This window comes from Dunckerocampus dactyliophorus, chromosome 6 (assembly GCF_027744805.1).
Source record: "Dunckerocampus dactyliophorus isolate RoL2022-P2 chromosome 6, RoL_Ddac_1.1, whole genome shotgun sequence".
Taxonomy (NCBI): Eukaryota; Metazoa; Chordata; class Actinopteri; order Syngnathiformes; family Syngnathidae; genus Dunckerocampus; species Dunckerocampus dactyliophorus.
This window is the reverse complement of record NC_072824.1, coordinates 10271280-10298549: the sequence shown is the minus strand read 5'-3', so window position 1 is coordinate 10298549 and position 27270 is coordinate 10271280. Positions and strand designations below refer to the sequence as shown.

The 27270-nt window shown below is 41.3% G+C and overlaps 2 protein-coding genes and 1 long non-coding RNA gene across 7 annotated transcripts in view; 1 reads left to right on the top strand and 2 right to left on the bottom strand.

The window, feature by feature from the left end:
* LOC129182514 (uncharacterized) overlaps positions 1–2304 on the bottom strand; it is a 73006-nt gene extending 70702 nt beyond the window's left edge. Inside the window, exon 1 of the long non-coding RNA XR_008570658.1 lies at positions 1627–2304. This is a non-coding gene — a long non-coding RNA (uncharacterized LOC129182514). The remainder of the gene's footprint in view (positions 1–1626) is intronic.
* Positions 1753–19627, top strand: LOC129182511 (calcium uniporter regulatory subunit MCUb, mitochondrial-like). The gene is made up of 8 exons (XM_054778746.1): positions 1753–2085; positions 14376–14439; positions 14525–14692; positions 15671–15778; positions 17142–17302; positions 17373–17576; positions 17651–17767; positions 19362–19627. The coding sequence occupies exons 1-8, from the start codon at positions 1978–1980 to the stop codon at positions 19437–19439; spliced, it is 1008 nt and encodes a 335-aa protein (XP_054634721.1). The 5' UTR covers positions 1753–1977; the 3' UTR covers positions 19440–19627.
* On the bottom strand, positions 19488–27233 carry LOC129182512 (caspase-6-like). Of its 5 annotated transcripts, none has more exons than XM_054778752.1 (9): positions 26134–27233; positions 25851–25895; positions 24180–24222; positions 23962–24111; positions 23795–23871; positions 22111–22167; positions 21992–22041; positions 21780–21921; positions 19488–21604 (listed from the first exon to the last, which is right to left on the bottom strand). In XM_054778752.1, the coding sequence occupies exons 1-9, from the start codon at positions 26159–26161 to the stop codon at positions 21369–21371; spliced, it is 828 nt and encodes a 275-aa protein (XP_054634727.1). In that variant the 5' UTR covers positions 26162–27233; the 3' UTR covers positions 19488–21368. The 5 variants fall into 5 exon arrangements, with proteins under 5 accessions (XP_054634727.1, XP_054634723.1, XP_054634726.1 ...); XM_054778748.1 differs by having other exon boundaries at positions 19490–21604; positions 21992–22167; positions 26134–26348; positions 26462–27183; XM_054778751.1 differs by adding an exon at positions 25996–26067 and having other exon boundaries at positions 19490–21604; positions 21992–22167; positions 25851–25892; positions 26134–26210.
* Between the last annotated feature and the right edge of the window lie 37 nt (positions 27234–27270).

The following is a 27270-nucleotide window of genomic DNA, read 5'->3' as shown; positions in this document are numbered from 1 at the left end:
GCTTGATGGAATCCTTCACCGCTGATGTCCACCAACGGGTTCTAGGAATACCACCACAAGAGGCGCCAACCACCGCCTTGACAATGGAGGCGCAGAACATGGCCAACTCTAAGTCAATGTCCGCTGCCTCCCTCAGAACATGGTTTAAGCTTTCTTGGAAGTGAGAGTTGAAACTGTTTCCAATGGGGGACTCTGACAGATGTTCCAGGCATACCCTCACAATGTGTTAGGGCCTGCCAGGTCTGACCTGTGTCCTCCCGCACCATCAGAGCCGGCTCACCATCGTGTGGTAATCGGTTGACAGCTCCGCCGCCTCCAAGACATGACCGCAAGTCCAACGACATAGTCACAAAGTCGATCATCAAGCTGCAGCCCAGGGACTCCTGGTGACAAGTGCCTATATGGACAACCTTATGCTTGGACATGGTGTTCGTAATGGACAATCTGTGATGAGCATAGAAGTCAAATAAGGCAAAGCTCAAGTTCAGACTGGGGGGACATTCCTCCCAATCACGCCTCTTCAGGTCTCACTGTTGCTGCCAACGTGAGTGTTGCAGTCCCCCAGCACAAACAAGGAAATCCCCAGGGGGAGCACTCTCCGTTACTCCCTCTCGAGAATACAAAAAAGGGGTGAGGGTATGGGGGAATTTTGAACGTCTGTTTGGTACAGAGATCAACAACAGTCAGGAGCCGACCCCTATCCGGAGACGGAGGCAGACTACCCTCTCTTCCACTGGGTTAAACGCTAATGTGCCAGGGGTATTACCACCCCTGCTCGTCACCTCTCACCGCTGGCAACGCTGGAGTGGAAGAGAGTCCAAACCCTCTCGAAAGGACTGCTTCCAGAGCTCTTGCCATACGTTGAGGTGAGTCTGACTATATCTAGCCAGAACTTCTCAACTTCGGATCAGCCTGCCAAGGTCGCCGCTTTCGGCCGCCACCCATCTCACACTGCCCCAACCCCTTTTGCACTTCCCATGGGTGTTCAGCCCATTGGAGAAGGGCCCCATGTTTCCCCTTTGGCTATGCCCAACTGGGCCCCTTGGGTGCAGGCCCGGCCACCAGGTGCATGCCATCGAGCCCACCCCCAGGCCTGGCTGGGTGCCACGGTGACCTGTGCCCGGGCAAGGGAAAACTAAATCCACAGCTGTCATCACTGGGGTCTCCCCTAACTTGTTTGTCTTGGGTAGCCATACCAGTGGTATAAAAGCACCTGACAACTTATCTCTCGGGTCAATGGGACATGTTCCTCCACCACAATAAGGTGGTAGCTCAGAAAGCATGTACATGCCCAGGTAAAAAAAAGTTCCTGGAAATATTGGTGGAGAAGAAGCTTAACAAGCTAAAACAAAGCTATTGTGTAAAAGTACATTTCCATTCAGGATCAACAGGTAACATTCAAGATGCCTTACTTACATCTATTGCCTGCCTGTGTACACTTTGAGAGATGGATAAATAGGCAAGTGTTTAAATTTAATCATTAAATATGTGACAACAATACTGTGCAACACACTACAAACATGCTTGTAGTTTAACTTTGACAGTTAAACATCTACAGCTATAATGTCTAACAAAAAGTGACATAAAATAGTGTCCTCTGACTAATGACTAAGCTAAAACACTCACCGTGTAACTGTATCCAAACTAGCTGCTAGCCAGCTATAGCAATCAGCACACCGTTGATTTGGGAATTACATCATTGAAGCTCCGTCTCTAGTTTTTTTTTCTTTCGCCTCCCCTGTAGGTGGTTTTATGCAAAAAAAGGGCGGGGGTCTGGCTAAAGAGGAAATGCGCTTCACACTGGGCTGTGCCTTCTATCCCGCTGTTGACGAGATATCTCTACTTGATTCGCTTACTTCTGTTGCCTTTTTATACACATTGTTAGCCACTTTTCAGAGTTCAGAGCAACGTAAATACAGGATTGTTGTCGACCAGAATGGTCTGAAATACACTGCCTAATACGGGTGGCGTCTGAAGATGGCTGCGACGCGGATAGTCGGCAAAGTTGCTGGAAGACTTTTGGGAAGTATTTCTGTAAGTCGCCCTACATTCAAGGCGCCTCGCCCGGCTACATTTCTTCACAAGGTAAATGAACCTTTCTTGACACATTCCACTATTCGCCACGAGTCTCCACTTCTTTTTAAACTCAAACTCAAATATGTCTCACTTTTTTCGCATGAAAAAATAAATGTATTGCCCCGTAATGACTAAAAATGTCGTGGAATTCCCTTTTTTAAAGCCAAACTGCTGCGTTTGGAAGTTTAAACTTTAGTTCGCGACCAGGCAATTTTCATCTAAAGTACACTTCCGTGATGGGGACAAAATAACATCGGTCTGAGATTTTCTAGGGACCGTCTCGAAATTAAAAAGATTGGGAAAAACTAAATTGAACCAAAATATGAACAAGGATAATTTTATTGGGGTGTAATCAAAACAATTTTAATGTTGACTGTAATAGCTATGAATGCATAGTGAACATTTATTTTTGGAAACCGTGTAGTAGAAGCAATATTGTTCTTTGGGTTGTGACAGTCCCTGCATACTCTGAGTAAAACAATTCAAGTATGATGATTACTTCTGCTTTGATGGAGCACAATGTGGAGAATTACATCAATATTTCTGCCTTGCCACTGTACCATTATCATACTTGCAGTTTTTTTCTGTTCATGCACGTCAAACAGAACATCATATAAATAATTCAAGTCCATTACTAAGGTCTGCAGGGTTTTAGGCAGTCCAAACACGTCCACCTTACTGATCAATTACTGTGTACACGAGCTCATCAGTGTGCTCATTCAATTACTTTTCAGTTTAGGGGAGAGAAACCGCAATTAAGCTCTTAAGTGTGCTTTTAGACTTTAATGAAAGATTTGCTTAGACCTGTATGTTTCCCCAGGCAACGCTGCATTGCAACAGCATGCAGTGTGAATGTTCTTACGCAGGTGGCAAACATCTTTACTGGGACACAGTGCAAAGTCAAATGGCCAATTCAGCATGAAGCGACTCCCAGCATCATCAGTCAAAAGTGTATTCATCAGCTGTTTAAAGTATCATCTTTTTATTAACAGTTTGACCATCCATGAGCATCATTTCCTGCCTATTGCAGAGAGTGAGGAATGAATAAAAATCTATCAGACAACATGAGTAATGTCGTCCCGGTTGAGGGATTGTGGAGAAAGAAGCAAAGTGTGCATTCTGTCAAGATTCTGTCTCTTCCTCTTGAGATTTATTTAAGCTGAGCCAATATGTTCCAGAACACTGGTCGACCTCTGATGTTGTTGGTTTAGAATGAGTTTTCTTGCCCAATTGAAAATAATGGCTAGAGAAATAATCTATGCCAGTGTCAAACTGCTACCATCATAAAACCTACATTAGCTATCCGGGTGATGGATTAAGTTGCTTTTTAACTGGCATAAGAATGTAAAATAAATTAACCACTGTATGACAATATAAAATTCAACTAAAATGAATACAAATATCACACTTTGACATGTGACGGGAGCATAGCGTTTAAGTGCAGAGTCTAAGTCATGCATCACTGATGTTTACATGCATTCAATATTCAGGTTATGGTCAATATTTCGGTTTCTGAAACATACGGAATAACCCGTTCACATGCGCAATGTGAAAAAACCCCGCACAGACAACGTCTCGACGCACGAAAACATCATGACACAAGGAAAACGTCATGACGCAATGTGCGTAATTTTCCTCTTCTTCTTCCTGTTTCCAAAAACAACAACAACACCGGCATGGCGGATAATGAACGCCTTTGTTTGCTGGTATTGACCCACTTTCTTCATTAATGGAAGGCGAGAACATGAAGAATAGGACATGGAGTCGGAGCTGTGCCATCCACATCCATGTTATATCCCCACAGCCCCCCGGACCCTTTTGAAGATGCATTCGTACAAATATGAGGATATTCCATTTTTTCAAAAGGGTTATTGGTGTTTACATGGCCGTGCGCAACCGGGTTATTATAAATAGGGTTATTTGACTACATGTAAACGTAGTCACTGTTTTGGATGTTCTTAACTGTCAAAAGTAAAAAGACTCAAGAGTAAAAAGACACAATGCCTTATTGGAAAACATTAAAATGTTTTTTCATCTTAAACTGGGTTTTGGTACTTGTTTGTATATTTCTGAGGCATAATTTCTGGAGTGTTAACTTACTGTGTGATGAATTTAGTGTCGTCCTGAGTAAGATGACACTGTGAGTCAGACTGTTATGTTGTTATACTGTTATATATAATGATCTCCTACGATTTCCAGTGGGTCGACACGCTTGTGGTGAATGCACTGATAGCTCGTGACTAGCTCCTGCCAAAGAAAGCGCTACCGTTTCCTTACTGACTTGCACAGTATTTCAACAATTAGTAGTAGTTCTGAAGTAAAGGCGGTCACGAGATTAGAATTTAGCCATAGATTATCCGCACTGTTGTATAAGCCAAAGGGTTCAAAGTTTTTTAAAAAAGTAGTGGCTTATACACCAGAATTTACGGTAATTAATTAATGAATGATCGCTGTTTCGTGGTTGACTACGACCTATTATCAGTCAAAAAATATGGATATTTAAGCAAATTTATATGTATTTTTTGCCCAAGCAATTGCATTTATGCATTTTCTCAAATGGCTAAATTAACTAAATACAGTATAAAATCATTAAGACTGCAACTTGTGGATGTAGCATTCTACATTGGTCACTAGGTGTCAATAATTGCTCGGTGAGACCACCACTGAAGTGTCAGACTTGAACAACTGGCTTTTATTGGAGGTTTATATTATGTCACAACAGGCACAATAATAATAACATAATAATCATAATAACACAGGTTACTGTTGTGGGCATAGCCCACAACAAGCTAAAACTCAACTCTAAACTCACAATTACCCTTTTTCCACTGTAGCAAACTTTGGTGTTGGTGCTGGATTAGGTTCGAGGCCGGGGTGGAACTGGCTTGCCTGCAAACTGAGTCCAACACCAGTCTCATTTTCCATTATCCTGGGGAGCCTTGTCATGACGTCACAGGGGTAACGCCTCCGATCAGTAAATAACAACAGGAAATTTCAAGTGTTTACCATTTTTAATCGTGACATACAACTCACTATAGTCCTTGACACTGCACATTATTTACAGATACAAATATATACATATAACGGTGCAAAATGCAGAACATTTTAACAAAGATTGCACATTGCAGGTTTTGTGGGGATCTCGTAGCGAGGGGAGGATGATCCATCTCATCACCGTTGGTTTCTGAGAGAAAGATAAACAAACATATTAAACCAGAACACAGTTACTTCTTACATGACTGTCGGTTTGCAATGAAACTAGTTTGCTGCCGTACACACAAATGAGAAGGGGAGGGTAGCGAGCATAGACGAGGAGGCTTTTATTCATTCGACATTAGCAAGCTAGCATGCTAACGTTAACAGCAGGCTAGTATTTACATCCAGAACTGTGCTGTGAACATTAAATTAAACAAATACAACTTACGGGAGTCCAGGCAGGTCTGACTTGTGCCTGAATGTTCTTTTGTGACAGCCTCCCGGATTTCGATTGAGTTATTTGCCAACATTCACAAGCAAGCTGCCATGCTGGTGTATGTGGCCCAAAACTTTGTAGCACTCCTCAAAATAAGGCATTACTCTCCTCCGACCACTGCCAATCCTGCCTAGGTCTTTCTTTTGGTTTCTCTAGTCCTTCTTTAATTTTAGAAGTTTATTTATTTGTTCCAAAGACAGAAAACAAACATGCAGCAGCCATCTTGTTTCTTGGTGCATTCCAGTATCGACTGGGTTCTTGTCGCCGTTTCAAATTTCTTCTGCACTTCTTCAGATGTCCAATGGACAAGAGACAGCGGATTTCCCCTGGTGTCCATGTTTTCCGAGTGTTTTCCATTGTGAGAGTTGCAATGCAATGTAATAAAGATGAAGGTAATTTGCAGACTTAAAAAAAAAATGTTTTAGGTAACCCTGCCCACCTCATTATGGGGTAAATGTCACTTCCCCCATTGATTCTGCTCACCTACAAAGTAAAAGGTCTTAAATGGCTTATTTTTTCTCTGATAATATCTACAATATTACAAATATAAAGTTGACTATATGGGTGTTATGTAATGTCTATATGGCTCTAATAATGTTAAGAAACGTGTTTAGAAGATCGTAAAAGAGGTTTTCTATTCCATAACTATGAAAATATTCTATTTATAAAGAAGGAATCCTACTTTTCGGAAATTCACTTATCGCAGTTGAGTCTGGAACCAATGATCCGTGATAAACAAGGGGTTACTGTATCTAGGGGGCTGAATACTCGCTAAATATATTCCTCTTGTTTCGTCGTCTTCTTTGTTGGCTGATCAGATGCATTATAATGTTTTCATGAACATGTGTGATAAATTGGTGGATAAATTTGGACTGCCACAAATAAATTAATGTATTGGAAACACTGCTTACTGAGCTAAAGTTTCATGAGATGAAGTTCTCTCTCTCATAGATATTTTAGAATATTAGGCTTTTGTGCTTAACATACACTAGAGTCCTTGATTCCAGTTGAAAGCTTGTATCCGTTACTGGTCTTGTCACAGAATTCAACTGTATGAATGGCAGCTAAAATACCTATAGTGGTAGATACTGTATATCGTTAGTATCCATCCTTAATTCCCCACCCCCCACGCTCACCGTTTACTTGCCTGTTCCCAGGTAGGATTCACTCCTTTTTTATCGCAGTAATGGTCATATATTTTGGAAGCTATAGTAGTAAGTTGTGACTTGTGAGTGCAAAACATTTTTTATACGCTCCACGGTAGATAGGTGACACTGATTCAAAATAAGAAATGTTGTGATCTTTATTTAAGTGACCATTTTATTTTCATTGGGGCTGTTCTGTCTTTTTTTGTTTTCATTTTTTTTTATCTTGTTTGTTAATTTTCTTTAAAAGCTCTTTCATTCCAATTACAATGTTAAATATTCTTGGCAAATTCAAGTTTGCACAGGTGGATCGGAAGGCTTTGCATCACCTTTTCGACCCAGTTGTCGGACAGCTTTATAATAATATATGATTATCATATATAATAATGCTTTGTACTTGCATTAGTATGCCATTTATTATCATTACATTAAAAATATCAAAATAATGTTGACAATAATATCGTTTATCGGCAACAATTTCTGAGCCAATTCTCGCCCAAGCTGACATTACTCCTGCTTCATACTTTGTGAGCAAGCTAGCTTGTTGTGCTCACATGGGCTCTATCCAGTCACTGCTGAAGAGACATGCTGGGGAAGAGTGTGGAATAAACTGCTTGTATCAGAGTGCCAATCTCGGAGATTTGAAATGCAGGCCGATATAATCCGAAATTGTTTTTTTGTTTTTTTTTTCCTGATTAGATCGGGTCATCCCTTCTAATAACAGGCTATATTCAACCCCGAAACGGCATGGTTTATTGATGAATATCCGTGATGGAGTGATGAAGTGGTGAGACTGTATAGCTACATAGCATAACTAAAATAGTATACCTTGCATTAGTAATGATGCCTGACCACATTTGATTAAAAAATCTGAGTGAAGTGGCTCAAAATTGGGATTAAAAGCGTCTGAATTTGCAGTGCATTTGCCCAGCTTTACCGCTCTCAAGCTTCACTGTCCCCTCCAAACATGGTGGAGAACAACGACAAATGCTTCACTGACTGCACTTCATCACAACGACAGCTGGGAATAATTGAATTTTCTCCCATAGTGTGTTAGCCTCTGGGCGTTCCATCCCATTTTTTCCCCCTCCATCTTCCTGGTTCCCACTTAAGGTCAACAATGCGAGGTAGCAGCCGTGTAATGATCACCTGCTGTAGCGCTATACTACCATACGGTGGTTGACTGGTGACTGTATTCATCATGCAGTGGAGCTACAGGGAGAATGAGGCTGCATGTCACAGCACTAACCATAATAATCGCTCAGGCAGGAAGCTGAGGCTGTGCTTCATTCAGTGCAGAACAACCATGAGGCACTTTGTCACTTTTTCCCTGCTCAGCTCGGCCTTGATGGCATACCATAAATGCATGGCTCCAGGGTTTCAGAGTGATATCGGCTAACTGTTTGGGAGGATATGTGATGACGGGGAGCAGATGGGAGGCATTAGGATGAATTCCAAAGGAGCAGCACTGTTGATTTTAAAAGCTCACATGAGGTGTCACGTGATCAGGGTGGATTGCAGGTTACTTCATATAGAGCTTGTTCAGTCTTGTTTGCATTTTTTCCCTGAGGTAAAACATTTTTTTGTTGTTTTTTTTTAAACACACCAATATGGCCACAACATTGCACTAATCTAATGAGATCCAATACAGGTGCAATTACGAAAAAACAAGTTTTTGGTATTAATTTAGCAACACAATGCCATGCAGTTTTACACCACTGCCGACGACAACAATTCATATCTTAATGGAGCAATGTTATTTTTGTAAAGACACATTTTTTACATTTTTTTTTTCTTCTCTCCTTCATTTTTTGCTTTTTTGAATGTATTTTAAAAATATTTTCATATTTATGAAGAATTTGACTTGGTTTTCCCTAGGTTTTATGCAGGATTTGCGGGAATCTCCAGTCTCATTTTTGTCTGCTCGCCCTCGTATTTTGTGGCCACTTGAGAGCAGTAATTAACAAATTAATGAGCACTGCTGTTAAGCTTAATTGTACAGTTTACAAGTGGAACATCTCATATCGTCAATGGACATCTAAAGTAAAATGTCAACATTCTTAACAGTCATAAGTGTAAAAAGAAGTTAACCACTGTTGCGATGTGACATCCATAGCAACATATGTAATATATAATTGAGTCTCCACCACCTCCTATAGCTCCACTGTACCGTGGGCTGCCTCCATGCGTCCACAGCTCCCAAGCTCCCCTTTAATTCGATATTGATTGAATGAGCTCCTTGCTAGAGGACAAAGAGGACGTGGTGATGGGGGAAGGACTGTGGGGGTCCGCTGTCACATCCTCAGACATTAGTCGTTTAGAAAGGTGTATTCAAGCGGGACTCCCACGACAAATAAGAAAGTCTCTGATGTAAAAACTTAGCTTGGGGGTTTAAAGGGAGTGTGGAGTGTGCTGCCAGTGTGTGCACCATGTTTTAAAATGTAATCTATCAAAAGACCCAAGAGATGTTGGCAACAAAATCATTAAGTGTCGGGGACTAATTACAGTGTTTCCCCACAGGTCTGCAATGTATCTGTGGGGTGGATTGCTAGATGGCGTCATCGTCAAATCTGCATCATTGACCATGACACAAAAATCACATTAGCGGGTGGACAGATAAAACAGAGCATTTTGGTATGTGTCATTTAACGGAACATGACATTTTTGATCATTTCTCACTTTATTGTAGTGTCAACAACCGCTGGAGTACAGAGCCACTTTGTAAATAACAGTTCAAGGAAAATTCCACTTGTTTTTGTAATTTTGCCCACAATCCTTATGTGAGACATGCAAACATGTCTTTCTCTTTTCTTTGCGTTTTAAAGATAAAATATGTAAAAACAGATTCAAAAAGAGCCAGCTCATTATTGCACGTAATGGGGCACACCTATGCCGCCTACAAAAACCTCCAACAAGGTTGTATGGTTTTATATACATGCTGTAAACATGTAGTAACAGGTACATTCAAGATAATACTTACAGTATTTTGCGTATTTTGGCCATTTTAAGCATTACCGGAACTTCCTTCCTCTGTGCATTGATTTCACATAACAACATAGAAAGGAACGCCTACACCTACAGCGTTAACTTTTCCAAAAACACAGCAGCTGTGTTGTCAGCTCAAATATGTAGCCTTACCTTCGGGTAGTGGTCTGAGGCATTGTGACGTGCTGCGGGCGAGTCTGTGGTCAAGCTAGTCGCTAGCCAGCTAGTAGCTAGCCTGTGTGTTCCGGCTAAGTGTCAATATGCCAGTAATGTAGTTTGATCGGCGTAACAATATAAATAATAACAATGTTGCTGTAGCTTGGTTATTATGCACACCACATTATCTGTAAATGGAGCATTGTTGGAGTCTTTTTCAGAAGGCTTTATAGGCGGAATAAGTGGTTCCCATACGTGCAGTAATGAATGTCTGTTTTTATATCTTTAGAACGCACAGAAAAAGAGAGACATATGTGTTCATGTCTCACAGAAGGATTGTGGATGAATGGCAATGGGGACAATTCCAAAAAAAGTGCTGTTTTCCTTTAAAATTCTGAGTTTGTTGCTCGTGCTTGGTTTTTGTTACCCACATAGAATGGTAGTTGTTCATTGTTGTTGTCTTTTATCAACAACAACATTGTGTTACATGTTGTGTTGTTTATTTTTTGGTTGACAGCATAAGTAAGACTGTTGTTGTGTTTGTTGGCTCTAGTTGTTGGCTGTTACAGTCAAACCTGTCTTAGCGGCCACCTTTATATAACAGCCACCTGCGTATAGCGGCCACTGAAAAATCCCCCGCAGCAAATTTACATGTTATAGACCCTGTGTATAGCAGTCACCTGTCCAACACGGCCAGCGGCCACCCATTTTGTCTCCCTTGGTCAATATCTGACCGCATATAGCGGCCAAATTAACGACTCAAGCAGAAGCTTCATGCACGAAAAAGTTTCGTTTTTTAATCAATGAAGCCGTCGTGTGTAGACTTTAATTACTGAGTCCTAGCTCAGTCACAATCATTCACAAGATCCACACAAACTGTCAGTTGTTCCACATAAAAAAGCCGTCTTCTTTGGAGCTTGTTACTAAAGTGACACCGTTTATTTCCTGGTCAAACATGTAACTTTAAGAGCATTTGCACCAAAACATTACCACAAAGTAGGCTGGGAACAGGACGTGCTCCCAGCGACGCTACAATACAATACAATACTGCATGCATGGTAAAACATACGCTAGCATGCATGCTATTGTATGTTTTTAAGGCAGCGGGAGCAAAACTGAGTTCGGTTGTACTTAATTGGAGTATTTTAGAATGTACTCGCGTTATTTTTGATCAATCCTCATCCACAAATCCATCAAAGTCCTCATCTTCTGTATTCGACACAAAAAAAGCTGTCTTCTTTGGAGCTTGCTACTACAGTGACACCGTTTATTTCCTGGTGTGAAACAATACTGTCACATTGCATTACAGTCAATACTGTAATGCCCCTTGTTGTAGGGAAGGAGAGACTCACGTCGCCGATGCACTTTAATGGCTTTATTAACAGCGGAGAACACTGCAGGACTTTACATCCACGCCAACATAAACACATTTCCTAACTCTCTCGAAACTCACAGCTAGCACTGAGCCTAGCTCTCCTGCTCGGGGCGCCCACCGTCACTTCCTGATGAACTAAAGCTGTAATGACACTCTGCCGTATAAAAAGTAAAATATTAAAAACAAACATAACAAAAGACATTACTAGCACAGCTTTGTTCTGTGAGTCGTGGATAATAATAAGCCTAGTAGTGCTGTACAACTTTTATCCACAGTCCCACAGTGCCCTCTACTGGTCAACATTCAAAATGGCCACCAACCTGTTTATAGAGGCCACCTGTCTATAGCGGCCACTTTTGCAGTCTCCCTTTAGTGGCCGCTATAGACAAGTTTGACTGTACTTGCAAATTAGAGGGCACCTTACTGCACAGAGCTACAATGCCATCTACTGGACAAAGCAGATAGCGCCAAATCTAAAAGATAAATAAAAGGTAGCTTCACAGGCTTCTGTGGCAGTCCAAATTTAATCTGGACAGGCCACCACAAATAAATGAATGTATGGGGCAACCCTGTAATTAGATTAAGTGGTTTAGTGCTAGTTGCCAAGGAATCCATCTGGTTTCCTCAGGACTGCATACAATTTAATTTGTATCCTGGCATTTTTACTCCCCTAAAGAATAGGCAGGCTAATATTAATCATTACAGTAATCCTGTTAAAAATGCAGCCTCATGCTTTAAATGTGAGTTTGGATTTAAACTGACCTCACTATGCGTAATGAACCTCAACTAAAGGCCACATTTTTCCTCATGTTGATGTTGTATGAATGACACTGAATGGGTTAGGACAAAGTCAACCCGGCAATTTTCCACCTTTTGGAGGTAGTATCAGGAGCCTCTTTACCAAGTTCCAATAAATTGCAGCATCAGTAACAGAAGATCCGACATGTATTCCCTTTTGCCTTTTATACAGAACCCAGTGAAGCTGGACGTTGCCGCAATTGTGTCGCAGTGTGACTAGAGCAGGGGTTGGCAACCTTTTGCATCAAAAGAGTCATTTGCCTCCTCTTCCAGTAAAGAAAAATGGTCTGGAGCCGCAAAACATGACACAGCTTATAAACGTTTAAAACTTTTAATCTTTTTCTAATGTGACCTGTTACAACAGAAGTGCAGAGTGCATGTGTAGGCCTACTCTGAAATAACTTCAACACTGAACTAATGAGGCTCTTTTGCTTCGTTCCCGTGTTTGTGGAAAATGAAAAGAAAACGTAGCCAACTTTACCATAAAAAAGCCCATCAGAGTTCACTTATCTACATATCAGTGCTGTCTGCTCAATATCGTTTATTTCCTTTGACTCATTCTATTGGTCCTGTTCTTGACCGTCTTTGCAGGGAGCAGCATTTTTTTACACTTTCAGAATAATTAATAATAATAATATTTTATTGTTTATTTTTTTTATTTGGAGAATAGATGCAGTGATATTTTCATGAACAAGTCTTTCATTTACGGTATTCTCCATCTGTGAATGGTTTCCTCCTCCTTATGATCTCCATTGCAGTCACAACGCTAGCAGTTGTAGTTCATTTTGGAGCCTTCATGCACTTCTTCAAAGTATGTTTGCGCTGCTCAACATTCCCAAGTAGTTCCAAAATTGCTGCTTTTCAGAAAAAGGTGAGTGCTTGGTTCGAAAATGGTTTTCAACGTTACATTTTCTGTTGTTTGCTAATTTCTCACCACATATCAAGCACACGGGTGGGTAAGCCTGCATCACTGGCGTTGAAGGCAAAGGAATATATCCGTTCGGAATTCAGCTCTCTATTTTCTTCTTTCTTCTATTTGTCTTTTTAGGGACGTATTCATAATAATTGATATTATACCGGCGTGGTAGCGCACTGTCAAGACGTCTTTTTCGTGTCTCGCTGCCTGAACAAACTGACCCCTTCCCCCTTCCCTTGCTCATCCAATTAGCAGTCAGAACGCAGTGTAGATGCATTCACTGACTAGCGGTGAGTCAGATATTTCAAACTCTTTTCGGCAACACACATTTTCTCTGCTTCTGTGTTTTAAAAAAATCAGAGTTCGGTATGGGATCCGCAACAAGGAGGCTGGAGAGCCGCTCCGCGCCGCGGATTGCCAGCCACTGTACTAGAGCCATAACAGGAAACACGTGCATAAGGAAATGCCGGAAAGCACACAGTCTCACTGTGCTGTGTTCCGTAGAAACGACACATGCAGATACTGTCAATTTTAGAGTTTCTGTTACAGATCTATTTTGTGGTGTGTCTGTGTAAAAGAGGCTTCTGTTACCTTCAAAATAAATTAAACCATTAAGAAAGCTGGAAAAAAGCTGCGTCAACATTTTCCTCCTCGTTCTGTGTCTGTGGAGTTCATACAGACCAGTGACACCGGTGGAAAAATGCCAGCTTTTTTAGGTGGTGTGGCTCGAGCCAGAATATTGTCGGGAATGCCGGAACGGTGTAGCAATTTCTCTTTTTGCTTTATTCTGTGTGAAAGACACAGGCAGATTAATACCAGTTCTGTACCGTATATAAGCGATAACTTCGATGGGTTCTGTGTAAAAGGCACAGGTGGATAAATTTAGCTACAGCTAAGATTTTCACAGCATCTTTGCATATAAGATGCTCCCCTCGGTAGGTGGAAAGTTTCCACATCAGCGCAGTTTATACAAAACAACACTTGTGGGGAAATGTGCCAGCTTTTACAGTCAGTGTTACACGAGCCATGACAGTCAGGATGCTGCCTATGTATAAAGGAATGCTGGAAAGCACACTCACTTATTCCTGTATAAAAGGCACAGTTTGACAAATGCCAGATCTACTGTTACGGGCCTGATGCTGCAATTTTGCAGGATCTCTGTGTAAAAGCAGATTCTGCTGACTGCAAAAATGTTCCCTGTGGATGCATGAACACACCTATTATTGAGCAATAAATAAATGCTGCCGCCCTAAAACATACTGTACATCAGCAGAATGTGCAATAAAAGGGTGGCTGTTACACCATGAAGCAGGGGACTCCAATGAAGGGAATTGTGGGGTTAGATTGTAAGCCTGTTATCTTTCCTTCCAGGATGTAGATGCGTAGTTTACATTGCTGTAAAAACAATTAGTAAAGGGAGTGCTGTCATTATGGACTATCTTGTCTTTCCAGGTTCAACCGCCTCTGCTGGGAACTTGTCAAGCTCTTTTCTACAGCACACGCCCGCCTCCTGGTGGTAATATGACCTTACTGCACTCACATGACAATGAAGCATGAGTGACAAGGCACTAACTCCCTCTGGATTCTTCTCTTATTCACAGAAGTCTCCCTAAAGTACAAACATGGCCGCCTGGCTTTGGAGGTGCCGCTGACCTGCAGGCAGGAGACGTGTCTCTTCTTCCTGCGGCCCATGCTCATGACTGTAGGCGACCTTATCAGCGAGCTACAGAGGGAGGACCCTGGCGTCACCGCCTCTGTGCTCTCCAAAGGTAGCACCCACCCCGCAGCTGCACTGCATTCCGCACGTGTTGTCAAACTGGTTCTGTGGAGGAACTGTGGCCAAACAGGGAGGAGTCGAAATAAAGTCACCACACAAATACTCACCTCACTTCCACGGTAGCTAGATTCATGCAAAAGTCACTCCAGTTTGTTTTTTTTTACAACAGTTTTCCGCCTCTTGAAATAATCTGTTCCTGTGTCAAGCTGTCACCATCATGCAAACTTTATTAACCACACGGGCAAAGTAACATCTGAAAGTGTAAACAGAAACATGGAACTTACAATTATTTGTGTACTCACCCTTGACTTTGATGACGAAATGACAGACAGATGAAGACCTTCTCAATTTTAACACTCTTGGCTGCCATACAAGTGTAAAAAGAAGGCCATTGCCATGTTGGAGGCCAGTCAGCCATGTTGTACTGAGCAGCTTGGACAAACTTTTGCCTCAACTGTATGCTATGCTGCAATGAGTCCCAATTCTGTTTCTGCACAGATACTCCTGGGTACAAGCAGTACAAAAACACAAAAAAATCCAAAGAAAAAGCAAAACACCCCTGTAAAATCAATGCTGTAGATGCTAACTGAGTGAGATTTGGTGACTTCTGAGGGTTTAGAGTATTTGGACAGAAATATTTGGTGAAATGTCAGAATTGTACAACTTCGGGGTATCTGTAAAGGTTCCACATGTCATTTTGTGATGTGACTTGTAGTAGGTCACTGGACCACTGGCAGCTTGAAAAGAATGATCATAACCAAGGGTTCCAGCCTTAAAGTGAATGTGTGTGTAAGCACATGCTCACCGAGTCATTCTTCTTTGTTGTTCTGCTGTGCAATGCAATGAAACTTGCAACAACACTACTGTGTACTACGACACGGAACAAGTGAGCAGCATATCATTTGCAAGCTTTTCATATTCATTTTATGACTCCTAAGTCCGCTACGAAAGTGTTTTTTTTTCTTAACAGATGGTGAACGTGTAGCCTGGAACACGCTGATAGAAGCCCTGCTGATCGACAAGGACTTCAAGCTGGTCATCAACGGCACCGTTTACGATGTTTGCTCGCCTGAGAAAGGTATACAGGTCCCACCAGTCATCACCTCTGCAGCTCATTTGGACCGTCCAGCCGGTGTTACTTGTCCTGAAAGTGGTTTTACTGTCATGTTTGGGTCTATTTGCAGTTGTTTTTAACATGTTAGTTCACGCCGCAAGATAACATTTGTATTTGTTTGCGTACATTATTCATGCGGTCATTCTGACTCCTTTGTCTGTAGCAGGAGAACACTTTAAACTAGTCAGCTTGTTTGGGATTGTGCCATTTTTAATGCTGGGGCAAGGTGGAGGATTCCGATGTGACTCGAGCGCCGAAAAGAAAATGGATTTCTGACAAACTCATAAAAACAGCGGGTAGTTAGCAGACTCCATCCTGATCCATGCAGATTAATGTCAGTTGATGGGAGCATACCATTTTTGTAAAATTCTGAAGCAGGGGGGAATGGTTCCACTGTGACTCGAGTGCCGAAAAGAAAATAGGCTCCTGACACAAAACTCAAAAGAAAAATACTTGTCAGTTAGCAGGATACTTTCAGGATCATGGCAAATAAAGTCAGACATTACAAATAAACATTTTTGGTTCTGAAGCAGGGGGAAGGGTACCATCGGGACTCGAGCATGGAAAAGAAAATGGATTCTTGACATTGAACTTGCATACTGCGTGCAAAGTTATTGGGCAATTTGCATTACAGTGTCAGGTCAGTGTCAGGTCAATCCAAAATGTTAATAAACCTCAAACTTCAATATTTAAGGAAGTGAAAGTGAGGTTTTGGCTTTTGTTGAGAATATCTCTGAGTTGTGAGCAGGCTACTTTCTGGTTCACAGAGAATGACGTCAGACATTACGAATAAACACAGGATAGTACCATTTTTTAAAATTCTGGAGCCGGAGGGAAGGGTTCTATCGTGACTCGAACGGTGAAAAGAAAATGACTTCCTAGTCAAAAAGTTGTGTCAGTTTTTTTTTTCGTTTGTCTGCTTATTAGCAGGCTACTTTTAGTGTTTTATGTAAAGTGTTTTCAACGCAACCATTTTTAATTCTGGGGCACGTGAACAAATCCACTGTGACTCGAGTGCCGAAATAAAATGGATTCCTGTCACTTTAAAAAAAAAGGTTTTGTCAGTTAGCAAGCTACTTCCACATTCATGGTGTATGCTGTCGGACGTTACGAATAAACGTCATGAAATAAACGTTATTAGTTTGTTCGCTGGGTTGATAGTAAGCAAGCTACTTTTCACTTTGGGGGACAATTACGTCTAAGACTTGACAAATGAGAACGCACCATTTCTGATTATGAATTCCATTGTGATTCAAGCGCCAAAAATAAAATTATATCTTGAAATAAGACAACAAAAATGTTTCTGGCGACGCCCACCATGTTGCAGTGTGCAAGTCGAGCGAGCACGCCCTGCAGCTGGACGACATGAAGCACGTGGTGCACCTTCTGCACACGGCCCTCCATCTGCCTGAACACCACCTACTGAAAGAGCGCCAACTGCTGGAGAGGCTGGACAGCCTCAAACAGGAGCTGTCCCCTCTGGAGAAGGTGCGCCAGAGTCCCAGTATTATTTACTTTGCACTGCATCTTCTCGCTTCGCTAATACACTACTTTGCAGATGAAGGCTCAGCTGTCTCATACGGCCACGTTCCAAACATCCAGGGCGGTCTGGGTGGGTTTGGCCCTGCTGTCTGTGCAGGGAGGGGCTCTGGCCTGGCTTACCTGGTGGGTGTACTCGTGGGACGTCATGGAGCCTGTCACTTACTTTGTCACCTACGCCACCAGCATGGGGGCGTTCGCCTATTACGTCCTCACAAAGGAGGCAAGAGAAGCACCCTCACCTTAATCTCGCTCTCATTTTTGAATTTCTCTTCAATCTTTTCATTTCTTTTCCAGGATTACATTTATCCAAATGCGAAAGACAGACAGTTCCTCCACTACTTCTACAAGGGGGCCAGCAAGAAGAAGTTCAACGTGGAAAAGTACAACGAACTTAAAGACGAGCTGGCTCAGGTTTGTTTGTTCAGTCGTGGTTGGCTTCGACATGTGCAGACACGCAATGCAACTTGCTTTAAGCTAGCATGCTTACAGTATGGCACTACATGTTATTGATGTTTTTAATTCATTACTCTGAATGACACAAGACGTGACGATACACGGGATTGGACAAGACGAGATTTTAACATTACTTTTAAGAAAAGTACAATGAAAAAACATAAATGACAATATATTGCAGTCTTCTAATGTAATTTCTACCAGGGCTGCAACTAACGATTATTTTAATAATCGATTCATTGGTTGATTATATGATCGATGAAGCACTCGCTTTAAGAATGCATGAATGGACCTTTTGCCTCCCCAAAATAATAGCAAAGACGGCAAGGAAGACACCGAAATTGAAGTACAGAAGTATAAAAAAAACATCACAAACACTCTACTTCAAATCCACAAGTCACTAGCACAGACTGCTACATGTGCATTACCAATAAATCAATAGGAAATAACAAAAATAAACTTTAGGGGCAGGCTTTTTGTTTGGCACCGGCTCGTCTGCTCTGGGGTTACGGGCAGTGCCTTGTTTGTTGGTCAAGTTGTGTAGCACGTAGCAAGATGATGTGGCCTTTGCTGGACTGGCACAGCCATAGCTATTTGTAGTTTCACTGTTCTACCACTAGGTTTTGTGTGTACGCATGGTAAGAGTTGTGCAGAAATGTATGCATTTTCCTATGCACAAGTACAAGTGGATAAATCCCATACTCTGGGTGGGAATGTTCTTATGCATGCTCTACACACACATCTCCGCAGGGGTTTGCTCCTCAAGATATCAGAAAAAGGAAAAAAATGTAGATTGCTGTTTTCCAAAGCCAAAGCTGATGTGACTATCTTGTTTTGCCTGGAACACAAAGATTCTAGGTCTGCTTTCATTTAAGACCAAGGACATTTAAAAAAAAAGTGTCACATTTGAGAGGCTGAAATCAGTATATTTACAGTACATTTTAAATGAAATGATTCATCCATTACCAAAATAGTTGTCGATTAATAGTTGCAGCTCTAATTTCTACTGCGTTATACTCTTCTGCACTCTGTGTGTGTATACTACCAGCCCCGCCTCCACCCACCGAGACAAAGCGACTGTATGACTGACAAAAGGGCTCACTCTGTTCATGCTGTTGTTCTATGGCACAAACATACCAAGGTGCTGAAACCAAAGCACGGAGTGAACCCTCTTCCTGCTTGTTCGGAGGCAAGAGATGAGGAAAACAGACACGCATGCACATGCCAACATGCTGAGGCCGGCAAAATTATCGAGTTAATTTTTGTTTGTGCGATTCATTTATTATTGTCCCAGGACGAGTGCAAGTGAGACATTTTTTTTCTGAACAAGAAAGAAATCTTGTTATGATTTAATCTTGCGAGATCTTGTGAAACAAGATCTTGTGGCACCCCTATTAATTATTTTGTAAATGGCAAAAATATTACAGTACAATTCGGAATTATACCTTTTTTTTAAATTAATAATATTAATGAGAGTAAATAAGAATGTCAGTCGGCCATTTCAGCTGATCTATTTGAATTTAAACCAAGAAATCATGTGACTGTGTTGCAGGTAGAGGACGATTTAAAACGCTTACGTAATCCAACACAACTTCAACTCCCAATCGAACAGATCCAGCCCAAGCCTTGACGACATCATCATCATCATCATCATCATCATCATCATCATCACGGTTTACAGACCAGAGCCAAAACACACCCTTTATTTTCATAATGATGCATTTTTAATGAGGAATAACATTTTGTGGGGGGAGGGAGGAAACAAAAAGTGGACTATTGAAATAAAAGTCATTTGCTGAATTGCCTTCTGTGCTGTTTTAAATCTGTGCATTGAAACACAGACGTTCTCACACTGAACAAACAAGTAAGGCAGGATCAAGGTCGCTCTGTTCTTCCTGAGTCATAGATCGTGTGACTAAGTTACTTTATGTCCACACAAGTACAAAAGTTAAAAAACAAAAACACACACATACACACCCATACTCCCTGAGGTACTTTTTTTTTTGGGTGTAAAATCCCAATTTGCTGTTTGGAATGAAAGTTCTGACACATCATGCACGCACAAATATATGAATTCCCTTTCTTGGTAGACAAACAGCATGTGGATGCGGTCGCTGAGTTGTCCGGAATGAAGACTTTAAGAAAGGAGAAAAAAAAAGACTACTATTACAGAGGCCCGTAAAGTAAACAAGACGTGAACGTGGGAAGTTGAAGAAGAAACGTAATAAGATGTGGTCCCCAGTAAGCAAAAAAGAACAGCTACAGTATATCTAACACCCAATTAGTTGTGCTGGTAGATTATGTTGCTTATTTGAAGTCATTTAGTACAGACTATTTAAGATGCATCTTCCCATAATAATGCCTCCTATCATCACTAGGGACGCAGTCTACAAAAGCAAATAACCGCCGGGGTCTGTAGTTAGCACAGGGTCAACAACATTTTGTCATTAACAGCTGTGGCGCAAGATGGGAGCAGCTGCATTTGAAGTATCATGAGCGTTCAGCATCTAGTCGCTTCATCTACCTCTACATGCGCTTTAAAATGTTGGTTGGGCTACTCAGCTGTTGGTGTGAAAGCCATGCGTCTTTACACTCGCCTTGCTGTTTACAATCAACTCATCTTGCTGGCTGGGTAGTTAGCTACTTCCTGCTTTTACAACATTGGTTGCCATGTGGTCAGCGAGAGCTATGTTTGTCATGCACTCATTATTTGAATCATTATTCAAATTTTAAAAATGAAGTCATTATACACACAACATGATTTGCGCACAACAGCCGCTCTCCAATTATCACCTGCTTCGAATTAACGCCCCGGCTATAATTAGAGCATTTATGGTATGCTTGTGATGCTCATATCAGTATTTTTTAATAAAGACAACCTGTAGCATTGTGACCAGTGATATAGCAGGGTCGATACATACATACATACATACATACATACACACACACATACACACATACATACATAGCAGTAGTACTCCGATACAGCTAAACCTCAGTTTTCATATGATTTGGTTTTCATCATCAATTTTTGCTAAGATTTTGCGTTTGTTTTCATAAACTGTCCCAATTTTTCTACAAGATGGCACCTAACAAACAAGTTAGTTTGCCCTGTACTGTATCGGTCCACGAAATTGAGTGCCCAAACAAAGCAGCCTACAAACAAATCGAGGTGCCCCTGTGCTTACTTGGTGTCATCCCCTGCCCCTACCAGTTTAACTGTCCCTTTTTGTCATGGCCATAGTTAGCTTTGAGCATAGAACCACAATAATTACACTGTGTATGTAAACAGTGCACTTGCTGACTCTCTAACAAGAAAGAACTACGGTGGCCCTCAAGGGACAAAAGGCTCAATATTTGACTGGTAAAGTTAGCGCAAATTCGCACACTAGTAACCAACTATGAATCACTGGGGAAACCTGTTGATTTTATTTGAACTGCTGCTGCATTCCGATTATCAATAATTATTCCAACGTAAGCGATTCTTGTTATTCTCATGTTAACTAACCAACTCTTCAACTGTGTAGCGTTCAGGTGCAACATAAGAAGTCAAGGGAGGTTACTTTTTGGGGCGGAAGTAGAGCTTCTTTGTGAGCATGGAGGCGAAGCACGGTACCTGCTTCTTCCCAATGGCCTCCCTTAGCTTACTGTTGAAAACGGTCCTCATCGACACTTTGCGGTTGACCAGCGTGAGGAGTTCCGTGAATTCCAGAGAATCTCCGTACTTCTTCAGCAGCTCGCAGAGGTCCTGAATGTACCACGAGCCGTTTATGGTCTCCCGGTGGGAGTAGTAACCTTGAGAGAGGGACACAGAGGACACTGATGGCAATGACGGTCATACCCACCAAGTTGTAAAGTTGCCAAAAAAGGGGAACCAATCTATTTTTGTGGTTGTCAAGTGACTAACAGGCAATGTAGGTTACGTATTCCAAAAACACAACATCCTTGGGTTGTGGAACAGTCTACTCACCTTCCGCCACAGAGTAGCACATGATGAAGTCTGCTCCAGCCGGGAGAGTGTGGACGGCACTGGCGTCCACCATCACCTCGTTCGTCTTGATTTCGCTGTCCACTGCGTCACAGGGGTCGTCGTGCTTGTCTCCGCGGCACGCCTGATGGAGAGATGTATTTCAGCTAAGGAGGCTAACAGACATGCGGTCAGCGTGCTGTGACCGTGCACACCTGCAACACGAAGATCTTCGGCTTCCCGACCAGGCTTCTGCACTTGTCTCCTTTGAAGAGCGACGTGATGTGCTGGATGCTGATCTTGCCGTCATACGTGTACACGTGCTCGTTCTCACCATGGCTCAGGAAGATGAGCACAAAGCAGTCTGCGTCCGAGTGGTTGGCCTCGGCAGCTGGTGGAGCGTCATATTTGTCAAACACAATGACTAGAATGGCACTCAAAGATGTTTTGCTAGAGCAAGGTTTTGGATCATTTTTGGGGCATAAAAGCTCACGATAATTTAGATCCTACAATCATCATGGATGCTGTGGGGCTGCCTTGGTTGACATGACTCTGTAGCATCGTGTGGACATCGGGGGCGGTGCCTCTGGATTGGCAAACCGGGGTGGCGGTCACCCTGTTTTACGAAGGGAGACCGGAGGGTGTGTTCCAGCTATCATGGGATCACACTCCTCAGCCTCCCTGGTAAGGTACAAGGTTTAAGGTTTGGTTTGGAATCTCTGCTTGGGCGTCTGCTTTGCATGTCCTCCACGTATGTGCGTGGGTTTTCTCCGGGTACTCCGGTTTCCTCCCACATTCCAAAAACATGCATGTTAGGTTCATTGGTGACTCTAAATTGTCCATAGGTATGAATGTGAGTGTGAATGGTTGTTTGTCTATATGTGCCCTGCCATTGGCTGGCCATCAGTCCAGGGTGTACCCCGCCTCTCGCTCAAAGTCAGCTGGGATAGGCTCCAGCATACCCCTGCGACCCGAGTGAGGATAACCGGCATAGAAAATGGATGGATGGATGGGATTCAAGAGAAGCAGTATGTGCTTCATAGACTCCAACGTTGACAAAAAATACACAAAGATGAGAAGGCTATTATACAAGTATATCCATTTTTTATGCCACTTATCCTCATTAGGATTGCGGGGGTATGCTGGAGCCTATCCCAGCCCGATTTCGGGCGAAGGGAGGAAACCGGAGTTCCCGGAGAAAACCCACACACAGAGAGATTCGAACCCAGATTTTACCAACCTCCTGACTGTGCGGCCAACATGCTAACCACTCGGCCACTGTGCGGCATATCAGCTTTGTGATATAGGTGAAAAAAGCCTATTATTATTATTATTATTATTATTATTATTATTATTATTATTATTATTATGAACTTTGGTCTTGTCTTAAATAATCTTTGTGAATTTTCTTTTCATAATATTATGACTTTATTCCCATTATATAACTTTTTCCCAGACCTAATTTGTCATAAAACCTTTTTATTTTGTTGGTTTCTCAAGTTATGACTTTTTTTAAGTTTAAAAAGGAATGGTAATATTTCAGCTCATTTTGCTATTAAAATAAAATATTTTTCCTCATAATATTAACTTATTCTCGTATAATTATGACGTTTTCTAGTTAGATTACAACTTATTTTCTCTTAATGCTGTGGTTCTTGTAAAATTACTGCAGACTTTTCAGTTTTTGCTGTGTTTTTTTTTTATTTTTTTTTACGTTTTTTTGTTGTTAAGTTATATTTGTAGAATGAGCCACGGGACAATAAAATGGCCCCTGGGCCGCACTTTGGACACCCCTGCTCTTTAATAAATGCAGATGTTCTTTTCGTCTAACCATCTAAATCATGTGCGATGTTGACAAAAACATGCATGCTGGGCCAATGAAAGATTCACAATCATCTTCAATGTTTACAAGAACATCTTTGAAGAATCTAAATCGGCGAAATCTTCATGGACATTTACAAAAACATGTACGTGTCGTTAATGTTTAGAAAGAAAGTGAGAAGGTGAGAAGTAATCACCTTCATGGATTCTCTCCAAGACTTCCTCATTTTTGTAGTTATCATAAACCTTCACCTCAAAGTTTAGCGCCCTCAGCCTGGAAGAGACCAAAGACCAAAGTACAGCGTGATGCACTGCAGGTAGCTACAAATTAAAAAAAAAAAAAAAAAAAAAAGTTTCCGCGTACCTCCTTTCTAAGTTGTCACGGTCTGTGTTGGTTCCGTATCTGTCGTTCATGCCCAGACGCCAGAAGAAGCGCTCCTGGTTGAAGATGACCGCCAGGCCTCGACGGTTATAGTCCATCTTGTACTCCTGGTCGGGGTCCAAAAGTGTCTCACTGTTGGAACGTGGAACATTCATGAGACCCAAAGGAGGGAGTACTGATTGATGATCTGTAAGGTCTACCTTCTGAAGGCGTCCGTCTCCGTCAGATTCAGGCTGCATGTCGCTGAAAGAAGTGACGTGATGAGAATGAACACATTGCAGAAGCGGGTTTTTCTTTGTCAGACGCTTCAGCTACAGGTGCATAATAAGCATGAGGGTCACAAGCAGCCATTGTTGGGCCAGCTTAGAGTCCTGGCAACCTTCAATAGCTGGTGGAGAAAGATGACACCCCACCCAGGTTGGTGGTTTTTTGTTTTTTTTAAACATGGAAGTCAGGATTTTGTGTCTTTATGGTACACTGCACTGAAATTGAATGACAGAAACCCCTAAAGGATTACAAATTTTACACACCTTTTCATTCCTTTCATATGAAAACATTCTGATATCTTGAGGTGTGAACAAAAACAAACAAGAACATTCAGGAAGCAGAGACCTCCACCAAGGCTTGAACATTCACTGACTGACATGCTGGCACTCAATAACACGAGGAACCGTTTTTGGCAATCTGAATATTCACCATGAAAAGGCAGCAGAATCATGTGACTCTTCCCAGCCAATCAGTGAAGTAAAGTAATGATAACACAGAAAAATATGATTAATCTAACATAATATAATATAATAATACTTAAAAACATGCAAAATTATTTTATTTAAATAAAAGTTATTTTACTTCAATCATACATTAAATTTGTGGTGCAATGTGGATCAGATCCACATTAAATGTGGTTTGGCACATGAATACGGACACGCATATTGCAAATATTAAATACATTGAAACAAACATGGCATATTATTATCATAAAACATTATAATTAATTATTAAATATTTAGTAAAATGTCTAAAAAAAAGGTTTCAATAACTTCCTTCCAAAAGGGTTTAAATTAAATGGACAGATCTGGATCAGATCTGGCTCACTACAGGTTGGACACGTGTAAACGTGGACACACACAGTCAATATACTGAAATGAATAGGAGTATAAACAAGGTATATTATTATTCTAAATAAAATATTGTAAAAAGTGTTGAAAATAAGAAATAATGTCTGTTTTGATTTTATTTGACTTCAATCATAAATTAAGTTGGTGGCGCAATGGAGACCAGATCCAGATTAAACTAGGTTTGCTATATATATGTGAATACACAAAGTTCATTTCATTCAAGTAGGTGAAAATTTTGAATGAATTAGACTAAATTAGAAAATATCCTTTTTTTCAATGTCCACATCTTTATAACTTTGTAACTGCATGGATGATCACAAAAACCTAATAAGTACATGTTATTAATTAGTAATTAATAATATTACACAGGTAATCGTTAAAAATGCTGGTTGATACAACAAAAAAAATAAAATTGGTAGAAATAATTTGTTCCATCAAGTTATATTTCAGGAAGTAATAACGGGAGCACATTTATTTATTAAAGATTTAGTCCATCAAAAGATAACTGCAGTATAACTACAACCAGACATGGGGATATTGGTTTCCGAACTGTTTTAAAGTGAAAAGCAAACATTAAGGGCGAACTTCACACTCAATAAACAAGCAATTAAACAGCATACATAAACAGGTGTCATCAGGGCACCAGTCATCAGCTTCAGTTAATCATTAAAACCTTCCCTTCGGTTTCACTTCCAACATGTTTTATATAAATAGGTAAGTTACTGTAAGAAATGTTCTAAAAAGCTCGCTTACCCGTGCTGTCAGTGGCAGTTATATTGTCCATGGCAACACTTGCTGCTTAAAGGAAGAAGAAGAAATAATATTAAGTAATTAACCATCTTTTTGCTACTTTTTTTTTTTTTTAAAGAAAGGCGTTACAATGACAGCGTTCACCTACGTAAGCAATCAGCCTACGGCAACTTCGTAGTGAATAACATTTTTCCAATAATCAGGACTTCCTGGTGTTGTTCTGTCCTTGCGCAAACATTAATGTTACATACATGTAGCATGTAGAGATGTTATAAAGGTGTTTTACCTGCACGGGCGGCTCCGATGTAGGACATATCTGCACCTTCGTCCTGACAACACAGCTCGCAAACAGGACTCTCCGTCAGGCCCCGCCTCCTCCACGCTCATTGGTCGAGTATCAGATAACGATTGGCTGACACGTCTGCTAATCAAAGCGCGCTCTTCCGTGTTGGCTGGCCACATTTTTTCAACGACGACTCAAGTCTACTGCACACTTAAAAACTAATAGAATAAGGACTACATTTATTAATTACACACAAGTACACACGTATACATATAGAATTAAGAATAGAGTTGTTTTTCTATATGTTTTTAAGTATAAAGCGGAGTCTCACATAGAGTGTGAACTAACTTCCGTCCTTTTCCACGGATCGTTCTGTTTGTCTCCTAAGCTCCTTCCTTCCTGCCTTCGCTCCTTGTCTCCCGTTGCTTGTGTACTTGTCCCCTTGATTCCTGGCCTCATTCCCTTGTCTCTTCTGTCTCTCTGGCACCTTTCCCCGTGTACTTCTGTCTTCTAATGCTTCGTCTCCTTCTGATTGTCTCCGTATCCTTGTGTCCTACTTCGCTCCTTAGTGTTTCCTCGGCCTCCTATCCATGTCTTCTGCTCTTTTCGCCTTTTTTTGCGCCCTTGGCTTTATTTTTTCTGAATTTGCCCACTTGTCTCCTTCTACCCTCTGTAGCTCTTTTTCATTTTCTTCTCTCATCCTTAACATGTTTCACGCTGTCTCCTTCCACAGATTCTTCTCTTTGACCCTTTTACTTCTTGGTTTGTTTTCCTCGTCTCCTCCTTCTCAGCTTTTTCTTGTATCCTGCATCTGTCTCTTTGGCGCCTTTGTGCAATCCTTCCTTTGCTTGTCTTCTTCTTGTACCTTTCTCCTTCTCAGTTGTTTTCTTGGGTCCTCTGTGTTTTATCCAATTGTCTCTCTCCTTGGTCTGTTTTTCTTGTTTCTTTCTCCTTGTGTTTGTGTCTCATTTTTCATGGCCTCTTCTTGGCTTTCTTTTCTCGCATGCTTCCTTCTTGGCCTCCTATCCAGCTTGAAAAAAAAACCTCACCTGTTGTCTTAAACAGTCTCATTCCCTGGTAAATAAATGGTAAAAAATACCACAAAAATGTATCATAAGGCACCTAACACGCAGACAATTG

Coding starts and splice junctions, on each gene's coding strand:
- LOC129182512 (XM_054778747.1), bottom strand. CDS start 26,161: ATGTCCTACATCGGAGCCGCCCGTGCAG. Junction 24,112..24,179: donor GAGACGGACGCCTTCAGAAG/GTAGACCTTACA, acceptor ACGTTCCAACAG/TGAGACACTTTTGGACCCCG. Junction 21,605..21,779: donor GTGCTACTCTGTGGCGGAAG/GTGAGTAGACTG, acceptor CCCTCTCTCAAG/GTTACTACTCCCACCGGGAG.
- LOC129182511 (XM_054778746.1), top strand. CDS start 1,978: ATGGCTGCGACGCGGATAGTCGGCAAAGTTGCTGGAAGACTTTTGGGA. Junction 17,303..17,372: donor AGCTGTCCCCTCTGGAGAAG/GTGCGCCAGAGT, acceptor ACTACTTTGCAG/ATGAAGGCTCAGCTGTCTCA. Junction 17,577..17,650: donor ATTACGTCCTCACAAAGGAG/GCAAGAGAAGCA, acceptor TTTCTTTTCCAG/GATTACATTTATCCAAATGC.